At 48.3% G+C, this 22,490-nt stretch overlaps 1 protein-coding gene across 1 annotated transcript in view; it reads right to left on the bottom strand.

The window, feature by feature from the left end:
- Positions 1-19,489: 19,489 nt before the first annotated feature.
- LOC138762888 (atrial natriuretic peptide receptor 1-like) overlaps positions 19,490-22,490 on the bottom strand; it is an 81,725-nt gene continuing 78,724 nt past the window's right edge. The window contains exon 22 of the mRNA XM_069936406.1: positions 19,490-19,852. Coding sequence (XP_069792507.1) covers positions 19,790-19,852 — 63 coding nt within the window. The 3' untranslated portion in view covers positions 19,490-19,789. The remainder of the gene's footprint in view (positions 19,853-22,490) is intronic.

Below are 22,490 nucleotides of genomic sequence, written 5' to 3'. Positions count from 1 at the left end.
ATTCCTCAGCTTCCAGTTTGGAGTTGACTATTCCGCATTTCAGATTTACGTCTGGCCTCCACCTGGTGACAGAGGACGGACCAGTATAGGCACCGAGATGCTGGAGGAACTCAGCAGGTCTCGCAGCGTCCATAGTAGGTAAAGATATATCACCGATGTTTCAGGCCTGAGCCCTTCCTCAAGGTTTGAGCAAAACGCAGACTGAATAAAGACTGGGAGAGAAAGGGAAAGAATGGGGACTCGGAGGGCAGTATAAATCAGCTGACGATGGGAAAATAATGAGACTATCCCATCGTAAAGAAAGCGTGCAAGTGCCTCCACTTCTGCGGAGGTCTGGTACGATATTGGAAACCCTGGCAAATTCCTAGAGGTGTGTGTGGGCTGCATCATGGTCTGGTACGGGGGACACCGATACCCCCGAGCATAGAACCCTGCAAAAGGTAGTGGACACAGCCCAGGACATCACAGGCAGAACCCTCCCCATCATCCCATGATCTGGCATCGAATACTTCATCCTGGGAGCAGATACGACGGATCCTTGCATCAGAATCAGAATTTATGACATGAAATTTGTTGTGTGGCAGCATCTCAGTGCCAACATTTATATAAGCCACCTTACAAAATAATAAAAAAAAATGCAAGTAAGGCAGTGTTTGTGGTTCATTGATCACCCAGGAATCTGATGGCGGAGAGGATGAAGCTGTCCTTGTGATGCTGGGTGCTCGTCTTCAGACTCCTGCACCTCCTTCCTGATGGTAGCAGAGTGAAGAGGACACAGCCTAGGTGGTGAGGGTCCTTGAGGGCAGAGGCTCTTGTCAAGGCAGCTGTGGGAGTTGGCACAAGGACGCGTGCTCAGCCTACTGCTCTACTCGTTCTACACCCACCACTGTGTGGCCAGGCACAATGCTAATGCTATCTACAAGTTTGCCGATGAACCCAAAGTCGCCAGTGGAATCACAAACGGCAAAAAGGAAGTGAACAGGAGGGAGGTTGATCAGCTCATTGAACGGAGTAACGGGGGAGGAGTCACGTGATGGAGTAGTGGCTGGATGGTGAACTCCAGCCCTCTCCAGAAAAGTCAGAAAAAACAAAGGAAAACACAAAGGCACAAAAATAAAAATTAAAGGAAAGTGAGTATAAAGGTGGAAAGAAGATGGCGACGAAAAAAGAAAAATCGAAATCAACGGTAAGAAGAGAGGAAGAGAAGACAACGGAAGAAGAAGGAGAAGGCCTTACCTGTTCGAAGAGGCCCGCGGTGGAGAGAGAAACCCGCTCCCTCAGGTCGGTAGAAAGTGGACTACAAAAATGGCTCGCTGAGCCGAGTAAAAGTGCGCAACCGCGCATGCAAAAAAACACACCGACGGGAGGGGTGACCAGCTGGGGAGTCGATCTCCACAGCTGGCAATGACAGCTGCAGAACACCTGCAGCAAGAGGAGAACATAGAAGACAACGAAAACAAGAAAGAAGAGAAGAAAAGGGCAAAAAAGAAACAACAGATGGCCAACCCAGAGGAAGAAGAAGAGGAAGAGGAAGAGTACAGTGAAATAGAAGAAGAAGGGAAAGGCAAGATAAAGGATATACTTTCTCTTATTAAAGAATACATGGAGTCATTTAAAGAATGGCAAGCGCAAGAATTTAATGATTTAAGAAGAATAAACAATACAGAAGAGAAAATGAATAAAATAGATATGACCTTAACAGAAATGGGAAAGAGAATGGACAAGATGGAAGAGCGGGAAGCAGCAGTAGAAATGGAGGTAGAGGAATTAAAAAAGAAATTAGAGGAATCTAATAAAAAAGTTATAGAGACACAAGAACTGTTAGCTCAGAAAATAGATATAATGGAAAATTATAACAGAAGAAATAACATAAAGATAGTGGGCCTTAAGGAAGATGAAGAAGGCAAGAATATGAGAGAGTTTATAAAAGATTGGATCCCCAGGATCCTAGGATGTCCAGAACTACAGCAAGAAATGGAAATAGAAAGGGCACATAGAGCATTAGCCTTTAAACCACAACCACAACAAAAGCCAAGATCTATTTTAGTAAAATTCCTAAGATATACTACAAGAGAAAAGGTACTGGAGAAGACAATGGAAAAAGTAAGAGAGGGCAACAAACCACTGGAGTACAAAGGGCAAAAAATCTTCATTTATCCAGATATAAGTTTTGAACTCCTGAAGAAGAGAAAGGAGTTCAATACAGCAAAGGCGATTTTATGGAAGAAAGGGTATAAATTTATACTAAAGCATCCAGCGGTATTGAAAATATTTATTCCAGGACAACAAAACAGACTATTCTCGGATCCAGAGGAAGCACGAAAATTTGCAGAACAATTACAAAATAGACTGAGGGATGAAGACGTGTAACGAGAGTACAAAAGACTGAGAACTAAAAAGACACATAAGTTTTGAACTCCTGAAGAAGAGAAAGGAGTTCAATACATCGAAAACGATCTTATGGAAAAAAAAACTATTCTCGGATCCAGAGGAAGCAAGGAAATTTGCAGAACAACTACAAAACAACCAGAGAGATGAAGATATGTAATAAGAGTAAAAATGACCACGATTTATATGTATGTGGGTAAAGAGGTATATGTGTGTATATGTATAATGAGCATACATGAATGTATCCGTATTTAGAGGAAAATATAGAGAGTATAGACAAGAATTAATAAGGGAAGGAAATGGAATAGAGGGAATAAGGAGGGAACTAAAAGAGTGACCTTTGTTACATATGAAAAGTGAAATCTTTTCTGGGGGGGGCTGGGTGGGGGGGTGTTACGGTCACTGCAAAATCAGCTGACGCTTGCGAGTGAATTCGCAAATCCAAATGGAGAGGGGAGATGCGGTTGTCCGACAAGGGATAAAGGACAACTCAGGAGGGGAAGGGGAGATTGGGGCTAAAGAAGTTTTAAATAGGAGAATAAGGAAAATGTTTGATGTTTTAGGAATGTTGTCTTATAAAGGGTTCAAAACAAGAAAACAGAAATGGATAAGAAGGAAAGGTAATGATGGAGAAACGGAAAGGGAAGATAAACAAAGTATAAAATGGCTACGTTGAACTGTATGACTTTAAATATTAATGGAATACATAACCAAATTAAAAGGAAGAAACTGCTAAATTTACTGAAAAAAGAAAAAAATTGATATAGCATTTGTGCAAGAAACACATTTAACTGAATTGGAGCACAAGAAATTAAAGAGAGATTGGGTAGGACACGTAACAGCAGCATCGTATAATTCAAAAGCAAGAGGAGTAGCTATATTAATTAGTAAAAATGTGCCATTTAAAATAGAAGAGGAAATAATAGATCCAGCAGGGAGATATGTAATGATAAAATGTCAGATATATTTGGAGTTTTGGAATCTACTCAATGTATATTCACCTAACGAAGAAGATCAAAAGTTTATGCAAGATATCTTTTTGAAGGTAGCAGATACGCAAGGGAACATATTAATAGGAGGGGATTTCAACCTGAATTTGGATTCAAATATGGACAAAACTGGGAAAAAAATTAACAGAAAGAACAAAGTAACCAAATTTATAATTAAATCGATGGAAGAAATGCAACTTTTGGATATATGGAGGAAACAACACCCAAAGGAAAAGGAATATTCATATTACTCAGCTAGACATAAAACATACTCAAGAATAGACCTATTTTTGTTATCAGCTCGTATGCAAGATAGAGTAAGAAAAACAGAATATAAAGCTAGAATACTATCGGACCATTCACCCTTAATATTGACAGTAAAGTTAGAAAACATCCCTCCAAGAATGTATAGATGGAGATTAAACCCCATGTTACTTAAAAGGCAGGATTTTAGATAATTTATTGAAAAACAAATAAAAATGTATTTTGAAATAAATACGGAATCAGTGGAAGATAAGTTTATACTATGGGATGCAATGAAAGCATTCATTAGAGGGCAAATAATAAGTTATGTAACCAAGATGAAGAAGGACTATAATCAGGAAACAGAGCAGTTGGAAGGGGAAATAGTAAATATAGAAAAAGAATTAGCAATGAAGGAAGATACAACTAAAAGAAGAGAATTGGCGGATAAAAAAATAAAATATGAAACACTACAAACATATAAGGTGGAGAAGAACAAAATGAAGACAAAACAGAAATATTATGAACTAGGTGAAAAAACGCACAAAATCCTAGCATGGCAGCTTAAGACAGAACAAGCTAAGAAAATGGTATTGGCATCAAGGAAAAAAGACAAACAAATTATATATAATCCAAAAGAAATTAAGGAAAACTTTAGAGAATTCTATGAACAATTATACCGAACTGAAAACGAAGGGAAAGAAGGGAAAATAGATGAATTTCTGACTAAAATTGAACAACCAAAACTACAAATAGAGGAACAAAATAAATTAACAGAGCCATTTGGAATAGTAGAAATACAAGAGATAATAAAAAAATTACCAAATAATAAGACACCAGGAGAGGATGGATTCCCAATAGAATTCTACAAAACATTTCTTTGGCTTGGCTTCGCGGACGAAGATTTATGGAGGGGGTAAAAAGTCCACGTCAGCTGCAGGCTCGTTTGTGGCTGACAAGTCCGATGCGGGACAGGCAGACACAATTGCAGCGGTTGCAGGGGAAAATTGGTGGGTTGGGGTTGGGTGTTGGGTTTTTCCTCCTCTGCCTTTTGTCAGTGAGGTAGGCTCTGCGGTCTTCTTCAAAGGAGGTTGCTGCCCGCCAAACTGTGAGGCGCCAAGATGCACGGTTTGAGGCGATATCAGCCCACTGGCGGTGGTCAATGTGGCAGGCACCAAGAGATTTCTTTAGGCAGTCCTTGTACCTTTTCTTTGGTGCACCTCTGTCACGGTGGCCAGTGGAGAGCTCGCCATATAACACGATCTTGGGAAGGCGATGGTCCTCCATTCTGGAGACGTGACCCATCCAGCGCAGCTGGATCTTCAGCAGCGTGGACTCGATGCTGTCGACCTCTGCCATCTCGAGTACTTCGACGTTAGGGATGTAAGCGCTCCAATGGATGTTGAGGATGGAGCGGAGACAACGCTGGTGGAAGCGTTCTAGGAGCCGTAGGTGGTGCCGGTAGAGGACCCATGATTCGGAGCCGAACAGGAGTGTGGGTATGACAACGGCTCTGTATACGCTTATCTTTGTGAGGTTTTTCAGTTGGTTGTTTTTCCAGACTCTTTTGTGTAGTCTTCCAAAGGCGCTATTTGCCTTGGCGAGTCTGTTGTCTATCTCATTGTCGATCCTTGCATCTGATGAAATGGTGCAGCCGAGATAGGTAAACTGGTTGACCGTTTTGAGTTTTGTGTGCCCGATGGAGATGTGGGGGGGCTGGTAGTCATGGTGGGGAGCTGGCTGATGGAGGACCTCAGTTTTCTTCAGGCTGACTTCCAGGCCAAACATTTTGGCAGTTTCCGCAAAGCAGGACGTCAAGCGCTGAAGAGCTGGCTCTGAATGGGCAACTAAAGCGGCATCATCTGCAAAGAGTAGTTCACGGACAAGTTTCTCTTGTGTCTTGGTGTGAGCTTGCAGGCGCCTCAGATTGAAGAGACTGCCATCCGTGCGGTACCGGATGTAAACAGCGTCTTCATTGTTGGGGTCTTTTAACATTTAACAAAACATTTAAAGACTTATTAATTCCGCCCCTCCTGGAAGTAATCAACCAGATTGATAAAACACAAAGCTTACCAGATTCATGTAAAACAGCAATAATTACAGTAATACTAAAGCAAGGGAAAGATCCACTCTCACCAGCGTCATATAGACCAATATCTTTACTTAACACAGATTATAAAATAATAGCTAAACTATTAGCAAACAGATTAGCAGAGTATGTACCGAAAATGGTAAATTTAGACCAAACTGGATTTATCAAAAAAAGACGCACAACAGACAATATTTGTAAATTTATTAACTTAATTCATGCAGTAGAAGGGAATAAAACACCTACAGTAGCAGTTGCTTTAGATGCAGAGAAGGCCTTTGACAGAGTAGAATGGAATTATTTGTTCAAAGTATTGCAAAAATTCAGTTTACCGGAGAAGTATATTAATTGGATTAAAGCATTATATAAGGGACCGTTAGCGAAAGTGACAGTAAATGGACATGTATCAAAGCAATTTAAGTTAAGCAGGTCAACACGGCAGGGATGCCCACTATCACCTTTATTGTTTGCGTTAGCTATAGAACCACTAGCAGAATTGATAAGAACAGATAATAATATAAAAGGAATAAAAATAAAAGACAAGGAATATAAAATCAGTTTATTTGCGGATGATGTTATAGTGTACTTAACAGAACCAGAACTATCAATAAAAGAATTATATAAGAAATTGAAGGAATATGGAGAAGTGTTGGGTTACAAGATAAACGTAAATAAAAGTGAAGCAATGCCTATGAATAATGCGGATTTCTCAAAATTTAAGAAGGAATCACCATTTAGATGGCAAATGCAAGCAATAAGATACCTAGGTGTACAAATAAACAAAAATCTCGGCCAACTATATAAACTCAATTATTATCCACTAATGAAAAAATTACAGTACGATTTAGAGCACTGGAAAGATTTACCACTAACACTAATAGGAAGGATAAACTGTATTAAAATGAACATTTTTCCAAGGATATTATACTTATTTCAGGCATTGCCAATACAACTGACAGAGAAATTCTTCAAGGAGTTAAAGAAAATAATAAGGAAATTTTTATGGAGAGGGGGGAAACCGAGGATAGCACTAGACCTCTAGAATGGTATAAACAAGGAGGCTTACAACTGCCAAACTTTAAAAATTATTATAGAGCCGCACAATTAAGATACTTATCAGATTTTTATCAAACAAGGGAAAAGCCAGATTGGACGAGATTAGAATTAGATAAAATAGGGGAAAAGATACCTGAACACATATTATATAAATGGGACGAAAAATTGGTACAACATAGAAGTTCTCCAGTATTACAACATCTACTCAATATTTGGAAGAAGATTCATGTAGAAAGAAATAAAACAAATTATCAATTACCAAAACTAATATTGACGCAAAACAAGTTACTCCCTTTTACAATAGAGAACCTTTCCTTTAGAGAATGGGAAAAAAAAGGGATTAAAAGAATAGTAAATTGTTTTTCAGGAAATAGATTCTTATCCTTTGAACAAATGAAAGATAAATACAATATAACTCAAGATACAGTGCTGGCATATTACCAATTGAGATCCTACTTGAAGGATAAATTAGGAAGCAATTTGAGTTTGCCAGAGGGAAGTAACCTTGAATATGTGATTACAGATACAATGATAATCAAAAGATTTATAACAAATATGTATATTAAACTGCAAGAAAAGGAGAATGAGGAAACAAATGGTAAAACTAAACAAAAATGGGAACAAGATTTAAATATAAAGATAAAAAAGGAAACATGGGAGAAGTTATGCTCCGGAACGATGAGAAATACAATAAATACGAGGTTACGTATGATACAATATAACTGGATACACAGGCTATACATTACACCTCAAAAGTTAAATAAATGGGACCCAACAGTATCTGATAGATGTTTTCGATGTAAAAAAGAAATGGGAACAACAATTCATGCAATCTGGACATGTGAGAAAGTAAAAAAATTTTGGGAAGATCTAAATCAGATATTAAATAAAATAACAGAAAACAATATACCAAAGAATCCAGAGATCTTCCTCCTAAATAACATAAAAAACAAAGAATTTGGAATTGATTTGGAGGATGCACAAAAAAGATTTGTTAAGATAGCTCTAGCCGTAGCAAAAAAATGTATTATGTCAACCTGGAAATTGGAAGATAATTTGAAAATACAACAATGGTATATAGAAATGAATAAATGTATTCCATTAGAAAAAATAACATATAGTTTAAGAAATAATATTGAAATATTCGAACAAATATGGGAGCCTTACATTAAATACAATAGCGAAAATCTACCAGGGACAATCATTACCTAAGTTAACGGAAGGAAAAGGAAATGAAAAGAATGGACTCAGTAGAATTTCTGGTGTATTTTTATTGAATGACAACATTGTCTGACTGGTTTAATGTATCCTAGATTGTATACTTTAAATGGACGGGAGGGGGGAGGTAGGGAGGGTTGGATGGGAGGAGGGATGGGGGGGAGAAAATGGCACTGTATATGTGTGAAAAGGAAAAAGTGTGTAACATGGTTAATGTGATTTATGGTGAAAAAAAAAGAACGGTGAAACGACAACAGCCTTGTGTTCAACATCAGCAAAACCAAGGAGATGATTGTGGACTTCAGGAGAGAGTCAGGGAAATATGACCCAGTCCTTGTCGAGGGCTCAGTGGTGGAGAGGTCAAGAACTTTAAATTCCTGGGTGTCAACATCTGTGAGTATCTGTCCTAGAGCCTCCACATTTATGCAAACACAAAGAAGGCTTGCCAGCAGCTATACTCTGGGAGAAATTTGAGGAGATTCGGTATGTCACCGAAGACTCTCGTAAACTTCTACAGGTGTACTGTCGAGAGCTTTCTGGCTGGTTGCATTGCTGCCTGGTACGGAAGCGCCAACTCTCGGGACAAGAATAAACTCCAGAGGGTTGGGAAGTCGGCCTGTGGCATCACAGGCATCAGACTTCACTCCATCGAGGACATCGACACAAGGGGGTGTCTTAAAAAAAGCAGCCTCTATCCTTAAGGACCCCCACTCCCCCCAGGCTAGGCCCTCTTCACTGCTACCATCTGGAAGGAAGTACAGGAGCCTGAAGACGAGCACAAGGACAATTTATTCCCCTCCGCCACCAGATTTGTGGATGATCAATGAACCAAAGTCATTGCCTCACTTTTCGTGTATTATTATTTTTTATTTTTTAATGTCTTAAGATGGCTATAATATGAATGTTTGCACTATGACCCTGCCACAAAACATCGAATTTCATGACTTGTTCATGACAATAAATCCTGATTCTGATTCTGATTCTGTAGATGTCTGTCGAGAGTTTGCTTCCCGAGACGGAGACAGATTGAGGAAAGGGGAGAGCATTGCTGGAGGTGGACTGTGTGAATCTGAGGTCGGGGTGGAAGTTGGCAGCAAAGTGGCTAGCAATGAGAGTTGTAGCTAGTGCACAGGACAGAGTGCTGGTTCTTGGTGAAATGTGCTGGTGCTGCTCGGAAAGAACCATTTCAGCCACCCCTCCAATTTCCATGAGGTTTTGGTGATCCAAGTGCTGGGTAACTTGTCATGTCGCAGTTCACGGTGCTCAGCCAAGAGGTCACAATTAGTCCAGTAACACTATTGATGTTGCTGTTGAGAACATTAAAATTCTTCGAAGCTCAAGTGGGTACGAGATAATCTAACGGGTTCTCTACCTGCCCCCCACTCATTTGAACTAATCTGTTGAATTCCCCCATTTTCAGGGGAACTGCATCCTCTTGCTTCAAGTCAAGTTTATTGTCATCCGATTATCCAAGAAGAACCCCGACGAAACAACATTCTCCGGTCCTCGGTGCGAAACACACAGACACACAACCAGACATAACACACACACAGACAAGCCATACACATACAGGACAAGTAGACACAAATAAATAAATATTGTTTCATGAATATGAGAGTCTCGGAGGGTGAGTGTGAGCAGTTCCTTTGGTCGTTCAGCGTTCTCGCTGCCCTTGGGAAGAAGCTGTTCTTCAGCCTGGTGGTGCTGGCTCTGATCCTCCTGGATCTCTTCCCTGACCAGAGCAGCTGGAAGATGCTGTGTGCGGGGAGGGGAAGGGGGTCCTCGATGATTTTGTGCGCCCTCTTCAGACAAAGATCCCAGTAGATCACATCGATGGTGGGTAGGATCCAGTGATCCTCTCTGCCGCTCTTATGGTCCTGTGGATGGACCTCCGATCTATTTCTCTGCAGCGACTGTCCCTGCACTGTGATGCAGCCAGCCAGGACGCTCTGGATAGAGCTCCTGTAAAAGGTTAATGGAACGTGGCCAGAAGTCCTGCCTGGTGCAGTCTTCTCAGGAAGTGCTTTTCAGTTCCTTTTCTCTGACATTGATCCTCCGGACTTTTCACACCCCTTCTTTCCAAGCCTTCTCCCCAGCCCTTTGTTAATCAGACTCTTTTCCTCTGCCCTCCCCCTTGATTGCACCTGCCCATCATCGTCCCACTTGATTGCACCTGCCCATCATTGTCCCCCTTCCTACCATCTGTCCCTCATCTCATCCCACTCATCACCCAGCTCTTTGATCAGAGGCCAATCCCCTGGACGATAAGAGCGGCAGAGAGGATCACTGGGGCCTTCCTCCCCCCCCATCGATGTGATCTACCGGGATCGATGCCTGAATAGGTTGTGCAAAGTCATCGAGGACCCCTTCCACCCCGCTCACAGCATCTTCCAGTTGCTCCTGTCGGGGAAGAGATCCAGGAGGATCAGAGCCAGCATCACCAGGCTGGGGACACAGCTTCTTCCCACGGGCTGATCGACCAAAGGAACTGCTCACACTGACCCTCCGAGACTCTCATATTCAGTAAACAATATTTATTAGTGTACACGAATACTTGCCTTGGTGTTGATGATGTGCAATTGCCCAGCAGAAGGAGATATAAGGCGCTCCTTCTGTCTGGTAACCTACAGGTTACCCCTGGGCAAGGTGTGGTACCTGTTTAGCCTCCCAGTTCTGGGTCACGTGAAGCCATGGGTTGCAGATGGTGGATGGTTTTTACAAGCAGATTCTACAAATTGGAATTTATGGTGGCAACTGGGCAGGTGAATCTGCTGATCAATGGGCAGGGTTTACCCGTCCAGTACGGACACTGCAACTGAAGGTGGCTACGGGAAATCCCTTCAGTATTTTTCCCCCATGTGTAATCATGAACTCAACATCGACTATGGATTCAGCTCAAAGATGGAACCTTCTCTGAAAGAGAACAGGGAGGTGGGGGGGCAACAACTACAATTCGGGGAGAGTCAGAGATCATGATGGATGATCACCCACGCCGAACGGCAAGGCACCTGAATGAATGATGAACACTTGTCCTACATGTGTACTGTGTCTTTGTGTGTGTTATGTCTGGTTGTGTGTTTGCGTGTTTTGCACCGAGGACTGGAGAACGCAGTTTCGTCGGGTTGGACGTACAATCGGATGACAATAAACTTGACTTGACTCCATTTGTCAGCTCCCAGCCTCTGTGGCTTTCTCCACCCCTCTCCCTTCTCCCCCACCCCTCGATCTCCATCAACCTTTCCTGATTGGGTCCGCCCATCACTTGGCTGCTCCTGGTTCCCTCCCCTCTACGCTCTCTGATTGATGCAGGCTGTCGGCCATCCTTTTCCTTTCACAGATGCTGCCTGTCCTTCCTGCCCTCTGCGATTTTGCCCCAGCTGATCTGTCGCTGGTGCAGGGAGATCTGTCAGATCTCCTTGCATCTGAGTAGAACTCTACACCTTGCTGTTGGATTCCAACAGAATCCCTGTTCCTGACATGAGTTGGTGCAATTGGCAAACCCTCAGTCATTCTCAGAATTGGCTTGTGGAAGGGAAAGGTCGCATCATGACCAAGCAGTGAGATGAGGTTGCAACTCTAAAAAAACCTCTCAAGGTCGCCGTGCAGGTTGATAGGGTATATAAGAAGGCCTGTGGGACGCTGGGCTTCATTACTCGTGGAAATGAGTTCAGGAGTCGTGAGGTAATGTTGAAGCCCTACAAATCTCTGGTGAGACTACACATCGAATATTGTGTACAGTTCTGGTCACCTCATTACAGGAAGGACGTGGAAGCTGTGGAGAGGGTGCAGAGGAGATTTACCATGATGCTGCCTGGATTGGAAAATACAAGGTAAGGTTAGCAGAGCTGGGACTTTTCTCTTTGGAGCAAAGAAGTATGAGAAGGGGCTTAATAGAGGTCTGCAAGATTCTGAGAGGCAAAGATAAGGTCACCAGCCAGCACTTTTGTCCCAGGGCAAGAGTAGCAAACACGAGAGGATGTGGGTACAAAGTGAAGGGAGGGAAGATAAAAGGAGGCATCTTTTTGCCCAGGGAGTTGTGGGGGCCTGGAATAAATTGCAAGGGTTGATGGTGGAGGCTGGAACAAGAAGGGTATTTAAAAGACTCTAAGACAGACATGTGGATGGAAGAAAAATAGAAGGTTGTGGGTGTGAGGACGGGAGGGTTTAGATTATTGAGTAGGATTTTATAAGATGGCACAACATTGTCAAGAGGAAAATCCTGTACTGTGCTGTAAAGTTCTGCATTCTGACAATTTTCTCTCAGAGGTGGGGCAGTACTGAGAGAGCTCCCCACTGTGGGAGGGGTGGTACTGAGGGTGCTCCCCACTGTGGGAGGGGCAGTACTGAGGGAGCTCCACACTGTGGGAGGGGCAGGACTGAGGGATCTCCAGATTGTGGGAGGGGTGGTACTGAGGAAGCACCACACTGTGGGAGGTGTGGTACTGAGGGAGCTCCCCACTGTGGACCCAAATTTATATCTGCACAAGATTGTGCGTGTGTGTGGGGTGTGGGTGGATGTGTGTATGCAGGGGTGTATGTGTGTGTGTGTGTGTATGGGTGTATGTGGGGTGTTGGTGGGTGTGTGTGTGAGTGTGTGTGAGAGTGGGGGTGTGTGTGTATGTGTGAGGGTGCATGTGTGTGTTTATGTACATGTATGGGTGGTGTGTGTATGTAGGTGTGTGTGTGTATGGGTGTATGTGGGGTGTTGGTGGGTGTGTGTGTGAGTGTGTGTGAGAGTGGGGGTGTGTGTGTATGTGTGAGGGTGCATGTGTGTGTTTATGTACATGTATGGGTGGTGTGTGTATGTAGGTGTGTGTGTGTATGGGGAGTGTGTGTGTCTGTGTGCGCGCGTCTATGTGCATGTGTGGGGTGTGTGTGTGTCTGTGTGCATGTGTTGGTGTGTGTGGGGTGTGTGTGTGGGGTTTTGTGTGTGTTGCCTGTGCTCATGTACATGTATGCAGACGTGTTTGGGAGAGAGTGGTGGGCAGGTTTGCATTCCTCTTTCAACCATGAGGACTCCCACAGATTGCAAGGACACACTGTGTCAGACTATGACCCAGAGAGCCAGGGACGTTGGCAACAGCTTCCAGCTGCAACGCTAGGGTGGAATCACAAGGGTTCTTGGTGGTGATTCAGCAGCCCTCAGGGGAGCTGCTCTATTCCCAGTCCCTTTGAAACCATTTCAAAGCGTCACTGACAAAGAATCTGTCTCCAAGCAGGGCTTTGAGAAGCACGTTACTCCTGAATAAAAGCTGCTGTCAAAAACACAAACCAAATGAGATGGTCACAACGGTGGAGAAAGGAGCAATCAGCCAAGAACCGGCTCATAGGGGAGGGAATGTTCCCCTCAGCAACGTCACATTAGCAGCTGATCCCCCACCATCATCCAGCTGAGCACCGAGGGGCAGGATCTGTCTCTGCGCCTGGTCCCTCTCAGTCTGGATCTTGAGATCACATCGTACTCCACACTGTCGTCAGAGGTGGGGCAGTACTGAGAGAGCTCCCCACTGTGGGAGGGGTGGTACTGAGGGAGCTCCCCACTATGGGAGGGGTGGTACCGAGGAAGCCACACTGTGGGAGGGGCAGGACTGAGGGATCTCCAGATTGTGAGAGGGGCGGTACTGAGGAAGCGCCACACTGTGGGAGGTGTGGTACTGAGGGAGCTCCCCACTGTGGGAAAAGTGGTACTGAGGGAGCTCCGGTCTGTGGGAGGGGCGGTACTGAGAGAGCTCCACAATGTGAGGGGGGGCAGAACTGAAGGAGCTCTGCACTGTGTGAGGGGAGGTTCTGAGGGAGATCTGCACTGTGGGATGAGCGGTAGTGAAGGAGCTCCCCAATGTGTGGGGGTCGGTAATGAGGGAGCTCCCCACTGTGAGGGGGGTGGTAGTGAGGAAGATAGAAGGGGTTGAATGAGAAGGGCAGGCAGCAAAGGCTTACGAGCAGCTATTAAATGGGCTGGTTGTAGATTCCTTCTCTCTCCCTCTATTCTGCTCTGGAGGGGATTATTCCTGATTGTTCCCTCCCCCACCTCGTCTGGATGAATCACAGGCACCCCTCCCCTCCTCCATCGACTTGTCATTCCAGCCGCTCTGCACAAATCACCTGCCAGAAACTTTGCAGCGAGGGAGAGGGTGTGCGAATGAATTTTTCCAATGAACACCATTCATCCAGATGCTACCTTACCCGATGACGTGAAGCCAAAACTGAGGTGCCAATTAAGTGCCCACACACCAGACAACACAGACAGGCGACCAGCACTTGCAGGTACGCAGCGTTGCCTCAGATCAGCCGAGGCTGAGGTCGTCAGGCAGAAGCAGCTTCCATTCTCCCCACCACCCCCACTCACGGGGCACTGCTAACCCCACGATTTCGAGGAGTGCCACTACACAGGAGTGTCACCTGATCAGATCTGGCATTAAGCTGGTGGCCACAATCTGTTGCATGGGAGAGGGAAGATTGAAGGTGTGGTGATACATCCACTCCACTGGCCGCACCCCTACCTGCCCACTGCAGGGGGCAACCACTGTGCCTGCAGGTAGGCAACCTGGGAGGCTGGCCCCACCTGCCCGCTGTCAATCATAGAGATTTGAGCCGGCCCCTTTGGAAGCAGTCGGGCACGTGGAGCCGGGTCTGGTGTGCAAGTTGCAGTTGAGTAAAGCGTGGAGTACAGTCTTCTCGTGGATTGTGCTTGTTTATTCGCACTGCCATGCACCACACAAGGACCACCTTGGAGTAAGGGGGGTGGGGGGGAAGAGGGGTCAGAGGAAGGATTTTATAACGTGGCCATAGGCCACGGAGAGGTGTAGGGCATGGAGGTGTGTTGGGGGGGGGGGTGGATGCAGAGTCAGGGAGGGGTGTAGGGGACCAGTCGGGGTTACAGAGACAGGGAGCGGTGTAGGGGACCAGGAGGGGGGTTACAGAGACAGGGAGGGGTGTAGGGGACCAGGAGGGGGTTACAGAGACAGGGAGGGGTGTAGGGGACCAGACGGGGTTACAGAGACAGGGAGGGGTGTAGGGGACCAGACGGGGTTACAGAGACAGGGAGGGGTGTAGGGGACCAGGAGGGGGGTTACAGAGACAGGGAGTGGTGTAGGGGACCAGGAGGGGGTTACAGAGACAGGGAGGGGTGTAGGGGACCAGGAGGGGGTTACAGAGACAGGGAGGGGTGTAGGGGACCAGGAGGGGGTTACAGAGACAGGGAGGGGTGTAGGGGACCAGGAGGGGGGTTACAGAGACAGGGAGGGGTGTCGGGGACCAGGAGGGGGGTTACAGAGACAGGGAGGGGTGTCGGGGACCAGGAGGGGGTTACAGAGACAGGGAGGGGTGTCGGGGACCAGGAGGGGGTTACAGAGACAGGGAGGGGTGTAGGGGACCAGGAGAGGGTTACAGAGACAGGGAGGGGTGTAGGGGACCAGACGGGGTTACAGAGACAGGGAGGGGTGTAGGGGACCAGGAGGGGGTTACAGAGACAGGGAGTGGTGTAGGGGACCAGGAGGGGGTTACAGAGACAGGGAGTGGTGTAGGGGACCAGGAGGGGGTTACAGAGACAGGGAGGGGTGTAGGGGACCAGGAGGGGGTTACAGAGACAGGGAGGGGTGTAGGGGACCAGGAGGGGGGTTACAGAGACAGGGAGGGGTGTCGGGGACCAGGAGGGGGTTACAGAGACAGGGGGTGTCGGGGACCAGGAGGGGGTTACAGAGACAGGGAGGGGTGTAGGGGACCAGGAGGGGGTTACAGAGACAGGGAGGGGTGTAGGGGACCGGAGCGGGTTCCCGTTAAAACCAGCTTACACACTTTTTTAAAACAAAGCTTACTTATTGTGGCTCCCAATGCGGGATCAATGGCCGTCTCTGTTACCTATGACCCCATCATCCCCCACGCAGCTGGAACTGCTCTGCGTTTCCCTGCCGCTGGCAGAACGATTCCAGCTGTGTGGGGGATTATGGGTAAAAAGGACGGCCATTGCTCCTGCATGGAGCCTGTTATTTCGACAGGATATGGTGAATTATTTTGTAACCACGTAAGAATACAGCGTTCTCACTGTAGTTACTGTGGGACATATGTATATGTGAGTGTGTGTGAACAGTTTCCTGGGATTGTGGAAGGCATCAGTAAGTAAAGTCTCTTCTGCTTTATTTGAATCTTGCTTTTATCTACATTAAAACCAACATAATGAACCTGGCAACTATGATTATCACAGTCTCAGTCTTTGTCAGGGCCCACCACTCCTTCCTTATCTCACACTCCTCCGCTGCCACCCCCCCCCTCTCTCCCCACCACCCCCCCCCCTCCATCTCTCTCTCATTCCTCCCCTTTTTGGGCCTGATATTGAATCTTCCTACATCTCTCTCTATCTAGATTATCTGTGTCATTCTGTCCCTGTCTTTCTCTCTCCTCCCTGTCTTTCTCTCTCTCTCTCCTCCCTCTCTCTATTCTCCCTTCATCGATGTCCCTCCTTCAACTTACTTTCCTATATCCCTCCCTCTCTCGTTCTCCCCATCGCCCTATCTCTTTCTCTCAATCTCCTACTTCTTCTGCTCCTCCCTCCCCTGATCTACCTCTTCTCATCTCTCTCCCCCCGATTTACCTCTCTCCCTGATCTACCTTGCCCCATTAACCTCTCCCTCCTGTCTACCTCCCAAGTAACTCCAGAGACAGAACGGCAGCACCGTCCGTCCCCCCGCTGCCGCGACAGGCGTTAGATGGGATGGGCTGGGGCTAAGTGCAAGGTGGTCGGGCGAGGTAAGGTCTGTGGTCCCCCCCCCCCTCCCCCCGTGTAAGGTTAGTGATTTTAGACAATTATCACCTTTAATCGGGGTTTCTAACATGAGCACCAGTGTTGTATCTCATAGCCACTGCACAAAGATAAAAATGAAAGTGTCTCTCATCATTCACAGGACATAACCGCCGGGGCTCTTGAAAATCCACGGCCCATAGCCATTTTCTGCTTCCGTTAGTACGTTAATTCGGCGCTGCACAGTATAGTTTATGTAACAAAGATAAAGGAACATAACCAACGTTTCGGGCCTGAACCCTTCATTAAGGTGCAGGCAAAGTGTAGGCAGGTGCCCAAAGAAAATGGTGGAGGGGCATGGGATCCAGGCAGGAGGTAATAGGTGGAGAAGGGAGGGAGGGCCCAGCAGCAAACAGGGGGGTGGGGAGGGAAGGAGACAGAGGGTTGGGAATGAGAGGGAGCTTGGGGAGGGGTCCAGCAGGAACAGGAGGTATTAGTGTCAATGCCGCCCGGTTGGAGAGAGCCCAGATGGAAAATTAGGTGCCGTTCCTTCAGTTTACAGGTGTCCTTGGTTTGGCCGTGCACGGGGCCACGGACAGACACGGCACCGCGGGAGTGGGTTCGGGGCACGGAATTTTAAGTGGTCGGCCACTGGGCGATCCCCGTCTCTGGTGCGGACGGAGGGAAGGGCGCTCAGCGAAGTGATCTTCCCATTTGTGTCCAATCTCTTCGATGTAGAGGGGGCCACAGCGGGAGCACCGGATGTGGTAGGTGACTCCCGTGGAAACACACGTGAAGTGTTGCTTCACTCGGAAGGACGGGTTTGAGGCCCCAGAACGGCGGTGAGGGGAGAGGTGAGGCACTTCCAGTGGCTGCACAGAAATGCGGGAGGAACTCAGCCAGTTTCGCAGCATCCATACCTACGTTTTGGGCCTGAGTCCTTCCTCAAGGACTCAGTAACAATGGAGGGGGTGGGGCGTGTGAAAGAGGGAGAGAGAAAAAGAGATGGGAAAGACAGAAAGAGGAACAAAGGATGAGAGTGATTGAGAGAGAGAGAGGACGATAGATGAAGGCAGAGATCCTGAATGTTCACCTCACTACATCATGAGTCGCTCAGAGCCGGGGATTGTGTGCAGAGTGTTGTAGCGTTGCGCTGACTGCAAGGGGGGAAAGTCTTTACAGCCTTACACCAAACCCGTCCTTCCGGGTGAAGCAACACTTCACGCGTGTATCCACGGGAGTCACCTCCCACATCCCGCGCGCCCGCTGTGGCCCCCTCTACATCTAGGTCGGCGCATGGCAAACGTTAGCAACAGCTCCCGCTCCATTTGCCAGATTCCTCGGTGGAGCATGTAGAAGGGTCATTAAAAGGGAGTTTGGAAGGTTAAAGGTCAAGCGACGCCACACTGTTTGCAAAACACGGCGGTGCTGCCGGAGCCGCGGTTACGCCTGCGCCACCGACGCCGGTGTCGACCCTAGGAGGGCGGAGAGAGGAGACACAGCGCTCCTCCGCAGGGTCCGACCGCCCAGTTAATCTGACGGCCCTGAGCAGGCTTGATGCAGCTGGTTAAAGGAGCCAACGATGTTTAATAAAAACTTGGGACATCGGGGTCTAGGCCCTAGATGTTAGGCCGAGGCCTTGTAAAAGGCAGACAATGATTCACCACCAGCAGAAATTGCCCAACACCCATTACGGCCAGAGAAAGAGAAGCAAAAGAGAGCCCAGGGTTGACCGAGGGTCCATGGATTCGCCTCCAGCGCACCTGCTGCCTCCGCAGCTGCAGTGAGTCCAGTCCAAACCATCGGCTGCCCGAGCTCCAGATCTGAACCTCCAACATGGACGGGAAGCCCTCAGCGCCCTTGGCTCCCTCTCTCATCCCGGTTCTGATACCTGGTGCCCCAGCATCACGCAGCCTGAGACACCAACAGCCGCCCGTGTGTTTCCTCAGCTCGGGGCTCCCCGCTGGTTCGCCGCCGCCATGGTCACCGTCCCGAGGATTGTCTCCTCTGCTTCTTCTCAGAAAGTGGGGAGAGCTAGACGGGGGTGGGGGTGGTGGGGGGGGGGTGAGAGAGAGGTAGACGGGGGGAGGGGTAGAATGGAGGGGGAGGTAGATTGGGGGGTAGAGGTAGATCAAGGGGAGAGAGGTAGAACAGGGAAGAGAGGTAGATTGGGGAGAGAGATAGACGGGGAGAGGTAGATGGGGAGGAGAGGTAGAATGGGGAGAGTTAGATTGGGGTAGAGAGGTGGACAGGGAGAGGTAGAACGGGGGATGAGAGGTAGATGGGGAGAGGTAGATTGGGGGGTCGAGAGGTAGACAGGAGGGAGAGGTTAATGGGGCAAGGTAGATCAGGGAGAGAGGTAAATCGGGGGGAGAGAGATGAGAAGAGGTAGATCAGGGGAGGGAGGAGCAGAAGAAGTAGGAGATTGAGAGAAAGAGATAGGGCGATGGGGAGAACGAGAGAGGGAGGGATATAGGAAAGTAAGTTGAAGGAGGGACATCGATGAAGGGAGAATAGAGAGAGGGAGGAGAGAGAGAGAGAAAGACAGGGAGGAGAGAGAAAGACAGGGACAGAATGACACAGATAATCTAGATAGAGAGAGATGTAGGAAGATTCAATATCAGGCCCAAAAAGGGGAGGAATGAGAGAGAGATGGAGGGGGGGGGGGTGGTGGGGAGAGAGGGGGGGGGGGGTGCCAGCGGAGGAGTGTGAGATAAGGAAGGAGTGGTGGGCCCTGACAAAGACTGAGACTGTGATAATCATAGTTGCCAGGTTCATTATGTTGGTTTTAATGTAGATAAAAGCAAACAGGTCCGACTGACACACAAAGAACCATGAGCACAATCGTGTCTGAGCGAGACAGAAGAGAGCTGGGGTGGGGTGGGGTGGGGTGGGGGGGGGGGGGGTCCCGTTCCTCCTGGGCCTGGGAGACAGCCCTGTGCCACAGCACCAGGGTACAGAGAGGCGGAGGTGTGGGGGGAGGTGGGGAGGTGTGGGTGAGAGAAGACCCCTGCATACAGGAGCACGAGGGGAGCATGCCGTGCGAGATGGGGAGGGGAGGATCCGGGGCTGTCAGCCATGGATGCCGGCAGGTCTCTCCCCCAGCAGCCAGTAAGTTCTCATCTTCCCTTTCCCCTAAAAAACAAAAGGTTCAGGTTGATTGTCAGATCACAGACGTGACATCACATGCAACCCTGAGATTCCTCTTCCTGTGGACCAGGCAGAATGACCACGTATGGGTAGTGCAGAAAAACTGTACTCAATGTACGCATGTAAATAGTTAATGAAATGTAAACAAACTGACTGCAATACAGGGAGAATAAAAAAGAAAATCAATAAAGAGCCTTTAAATGACCCCCTGATTGAGTTTGTCGTTGAGGAGTCTGACGGTGGAGGGGCAGCAGCTGTTCCTGAACCTGGTGGGTGCGAGTTTTATGGCACAAACACCTCTTTCCTGATAGCAGCAGCAAGAATAGACCGTGCGCTGGGTGGTGTGATTTTGGGGTCACTTCCTTTTTACATTGTGTATAAATGACTCAGATGGGTTTGCGGCTAAACTTGCAGATAATGCCAAAGTAGGTGGAAGGGGAGGGGGTGCGGAGGGTTCCAAAAGGCTGCAGAGAGGCTTGGATAGGGGAGGAGATCGAAGTGACAGGTTGGAACGTGTGCGGTCATGTACCTTGGTAGAAGAGATGGGCTATTATTTAGGTGGGGAGAGAATTCAAAATTTCGAGATGCAAAGGGAGCTGGGAGTCATCGTGCAGGATCCCTGAAGGGTTGACCTCCAGGTGGTGACGATGGCGGCGCTGACGGAGCCGCTGTAGTGCTGGTGCAGACCTGCAGGGAGCGGAGGTGCAGCCCTCCCGCGGGGTCCAGCTGCCCAGTCGACTGCCATCGGCTCTGCACAGGCTTCGAACGGCCTATCGAAGGGACTGACAGTGGTTCTGGTTGAAATTCTGTGACCTCAGGTCTGCACCCAAGATGGTGGCACCTCTTGATCAGCAGCGGCCACGAGGGGCTGCAGACACCGGGGAAGCAGAGGACTGGAACAAGGCACCAGAGGATGGGAAGATCTGAGAAGGAGAAGCGGAGGAGACAGCCTGTGGTTACATTGACCATGGCGGTGAATCAATGAGGGGGCTCTGGTGGCTGAGGGACCAGTGCACGTGGTGAGCTGTTGGTGACTCAAGGCGAGGAACTCGTGGAAGCTGTGGGCTGCTGGATACTGCGGCCAGAAGACTCGCGCCGGGCTGTGGGCTGCTGGATACTGGCTGGAGAGGTACCAGGTATCAGAACCATTGCAAGGAGGTGCCGAGTGCACTGGAGGCTCCCTGATCGTGTCAGAGGTTCAGATCTGGAGCTCGGGTTGTCAGTGATTTGGAATGGACTTTGTGTGGCTGCAGTAGCTGCGGAAGCACTAGGGAGGAATCTACGGACATTCGGTGGCTCTGGGGGAATCTCTTTTGCTTCCCTCTCTCTCTGACTGTAAATCTGACTGTAAGACGCGCTTAAGTAATTCCTGCCGGTGTCTGCCTTGCAGCAGGCAAAAAGGAATTTCATGAAATATGACACTGTTTATTACTGTGACAATAAATTGAATCTTGAATCTGGAAGAAGGTGCTGGTGTTTATTTCTAGAGGGATAGCAGACAAGTGCAGGAGTGTGATGTAGAGACTCTTTAGGGCACTGGCGAGACCTCACTTGGAGACTGTGCACAGTTTTGGGTGCCTTACAGGTAGTCCTCAACTTACGATGGGGATTGCGTTCTGGCACTCCCATCGCAAGTTGAAAGAATTGTGACGATAAGGGGCAGTGGGATCAGTGTGGGGACTGACACGGGGCTGTGGGGAGAGAGCGGGGCAGTGGGATCCGTGTGGGGACTGATACAGGGCTGTGGGGAGAGAGTGGGGCAGTGGGATCAGTGGGACCGACACGGGGCTGTGGGGAGAGAATGGGGCAGTGGGATCAGTGGGACCGACACGGGGCTGTGGGGAGAGAGCGGGGCAGTGGGATCCGTGTGGGGACTGATACAGGGCTGTGGGGAGAGAGTGGGGCAGTGGGATCAGTGGGACCGACACGGGACTGTGGGGAGAGAGTGGGGTAGTGGGATCAATGGGACCGACACGGGGCAGTGGGGAGAGAGCGGGGCAGTGGGATCAGTGTGGGGACTGATACAGGGCTGTGGGGAGAGAGTGGGGCAGTGGGATCAGTGGGACCGACACGGGGCTGTGGGGAGAGAGCGGGGCAGTGGGATCCGTGTGGGGACTGATACAAGGCTGTGGGGAGAGAGTGGGGTAGTGGGATCAGTGGGACCGACACGGGGCTGTGGGGAGAGAGCGGGGCAGTGGGATCCGTGTGGGGACTGATACAGGGCTGTGGGATCAGTGTGGGGACCGACACGGGGCTGTGGGGAGAGAGCGGGGCAGTGGGATCCGTGTGGGGACTGATACAGGGCTGTGGGATCAGTGTGGGGACCGACACGGGGCTGTGGGGAGAGAGCGGGGCAGTGGGATCCGTGTGGCGACTGATACAGTGCTGTGGGGAGACAATGAACATCATAGCCTAGCCAAAATTTGAAGTACTGTACGGACTTGAACCAATGTAATTATGAAAAATCGTAAGCTGGACCATCGTATGTCAGGGACCATCTGTATTGCAGACAAGACCTGCTGGCATTGGAGAGGTTTCAGGGATTTACTAGAACGACACCAGGAATGAAAGAGTTAGTATATGAGGAACAATTGTCAACTCTAGACTGTACAAATTAGAGTAC

This window comes from Narcine bancroftii, chromosome 5 (genome assembly GCF_036971445.1).
Source record: "Narcine bancroftii isolate sNarBan1 chromosome 5, sNarBan1.hap1, whole genome shotgun sequence".
NCBI lineage: Eukaryota > Metazoa > Chordata > Chondrichthyes > Torpediniformes > Narcinidae > Narcine > Narcine bancroftii.
The sequence above is the reverse complement of the archived record's forward strand: the minus strand, read 5'-3'. Positions and strand labels throughout refer to the sequence as shown.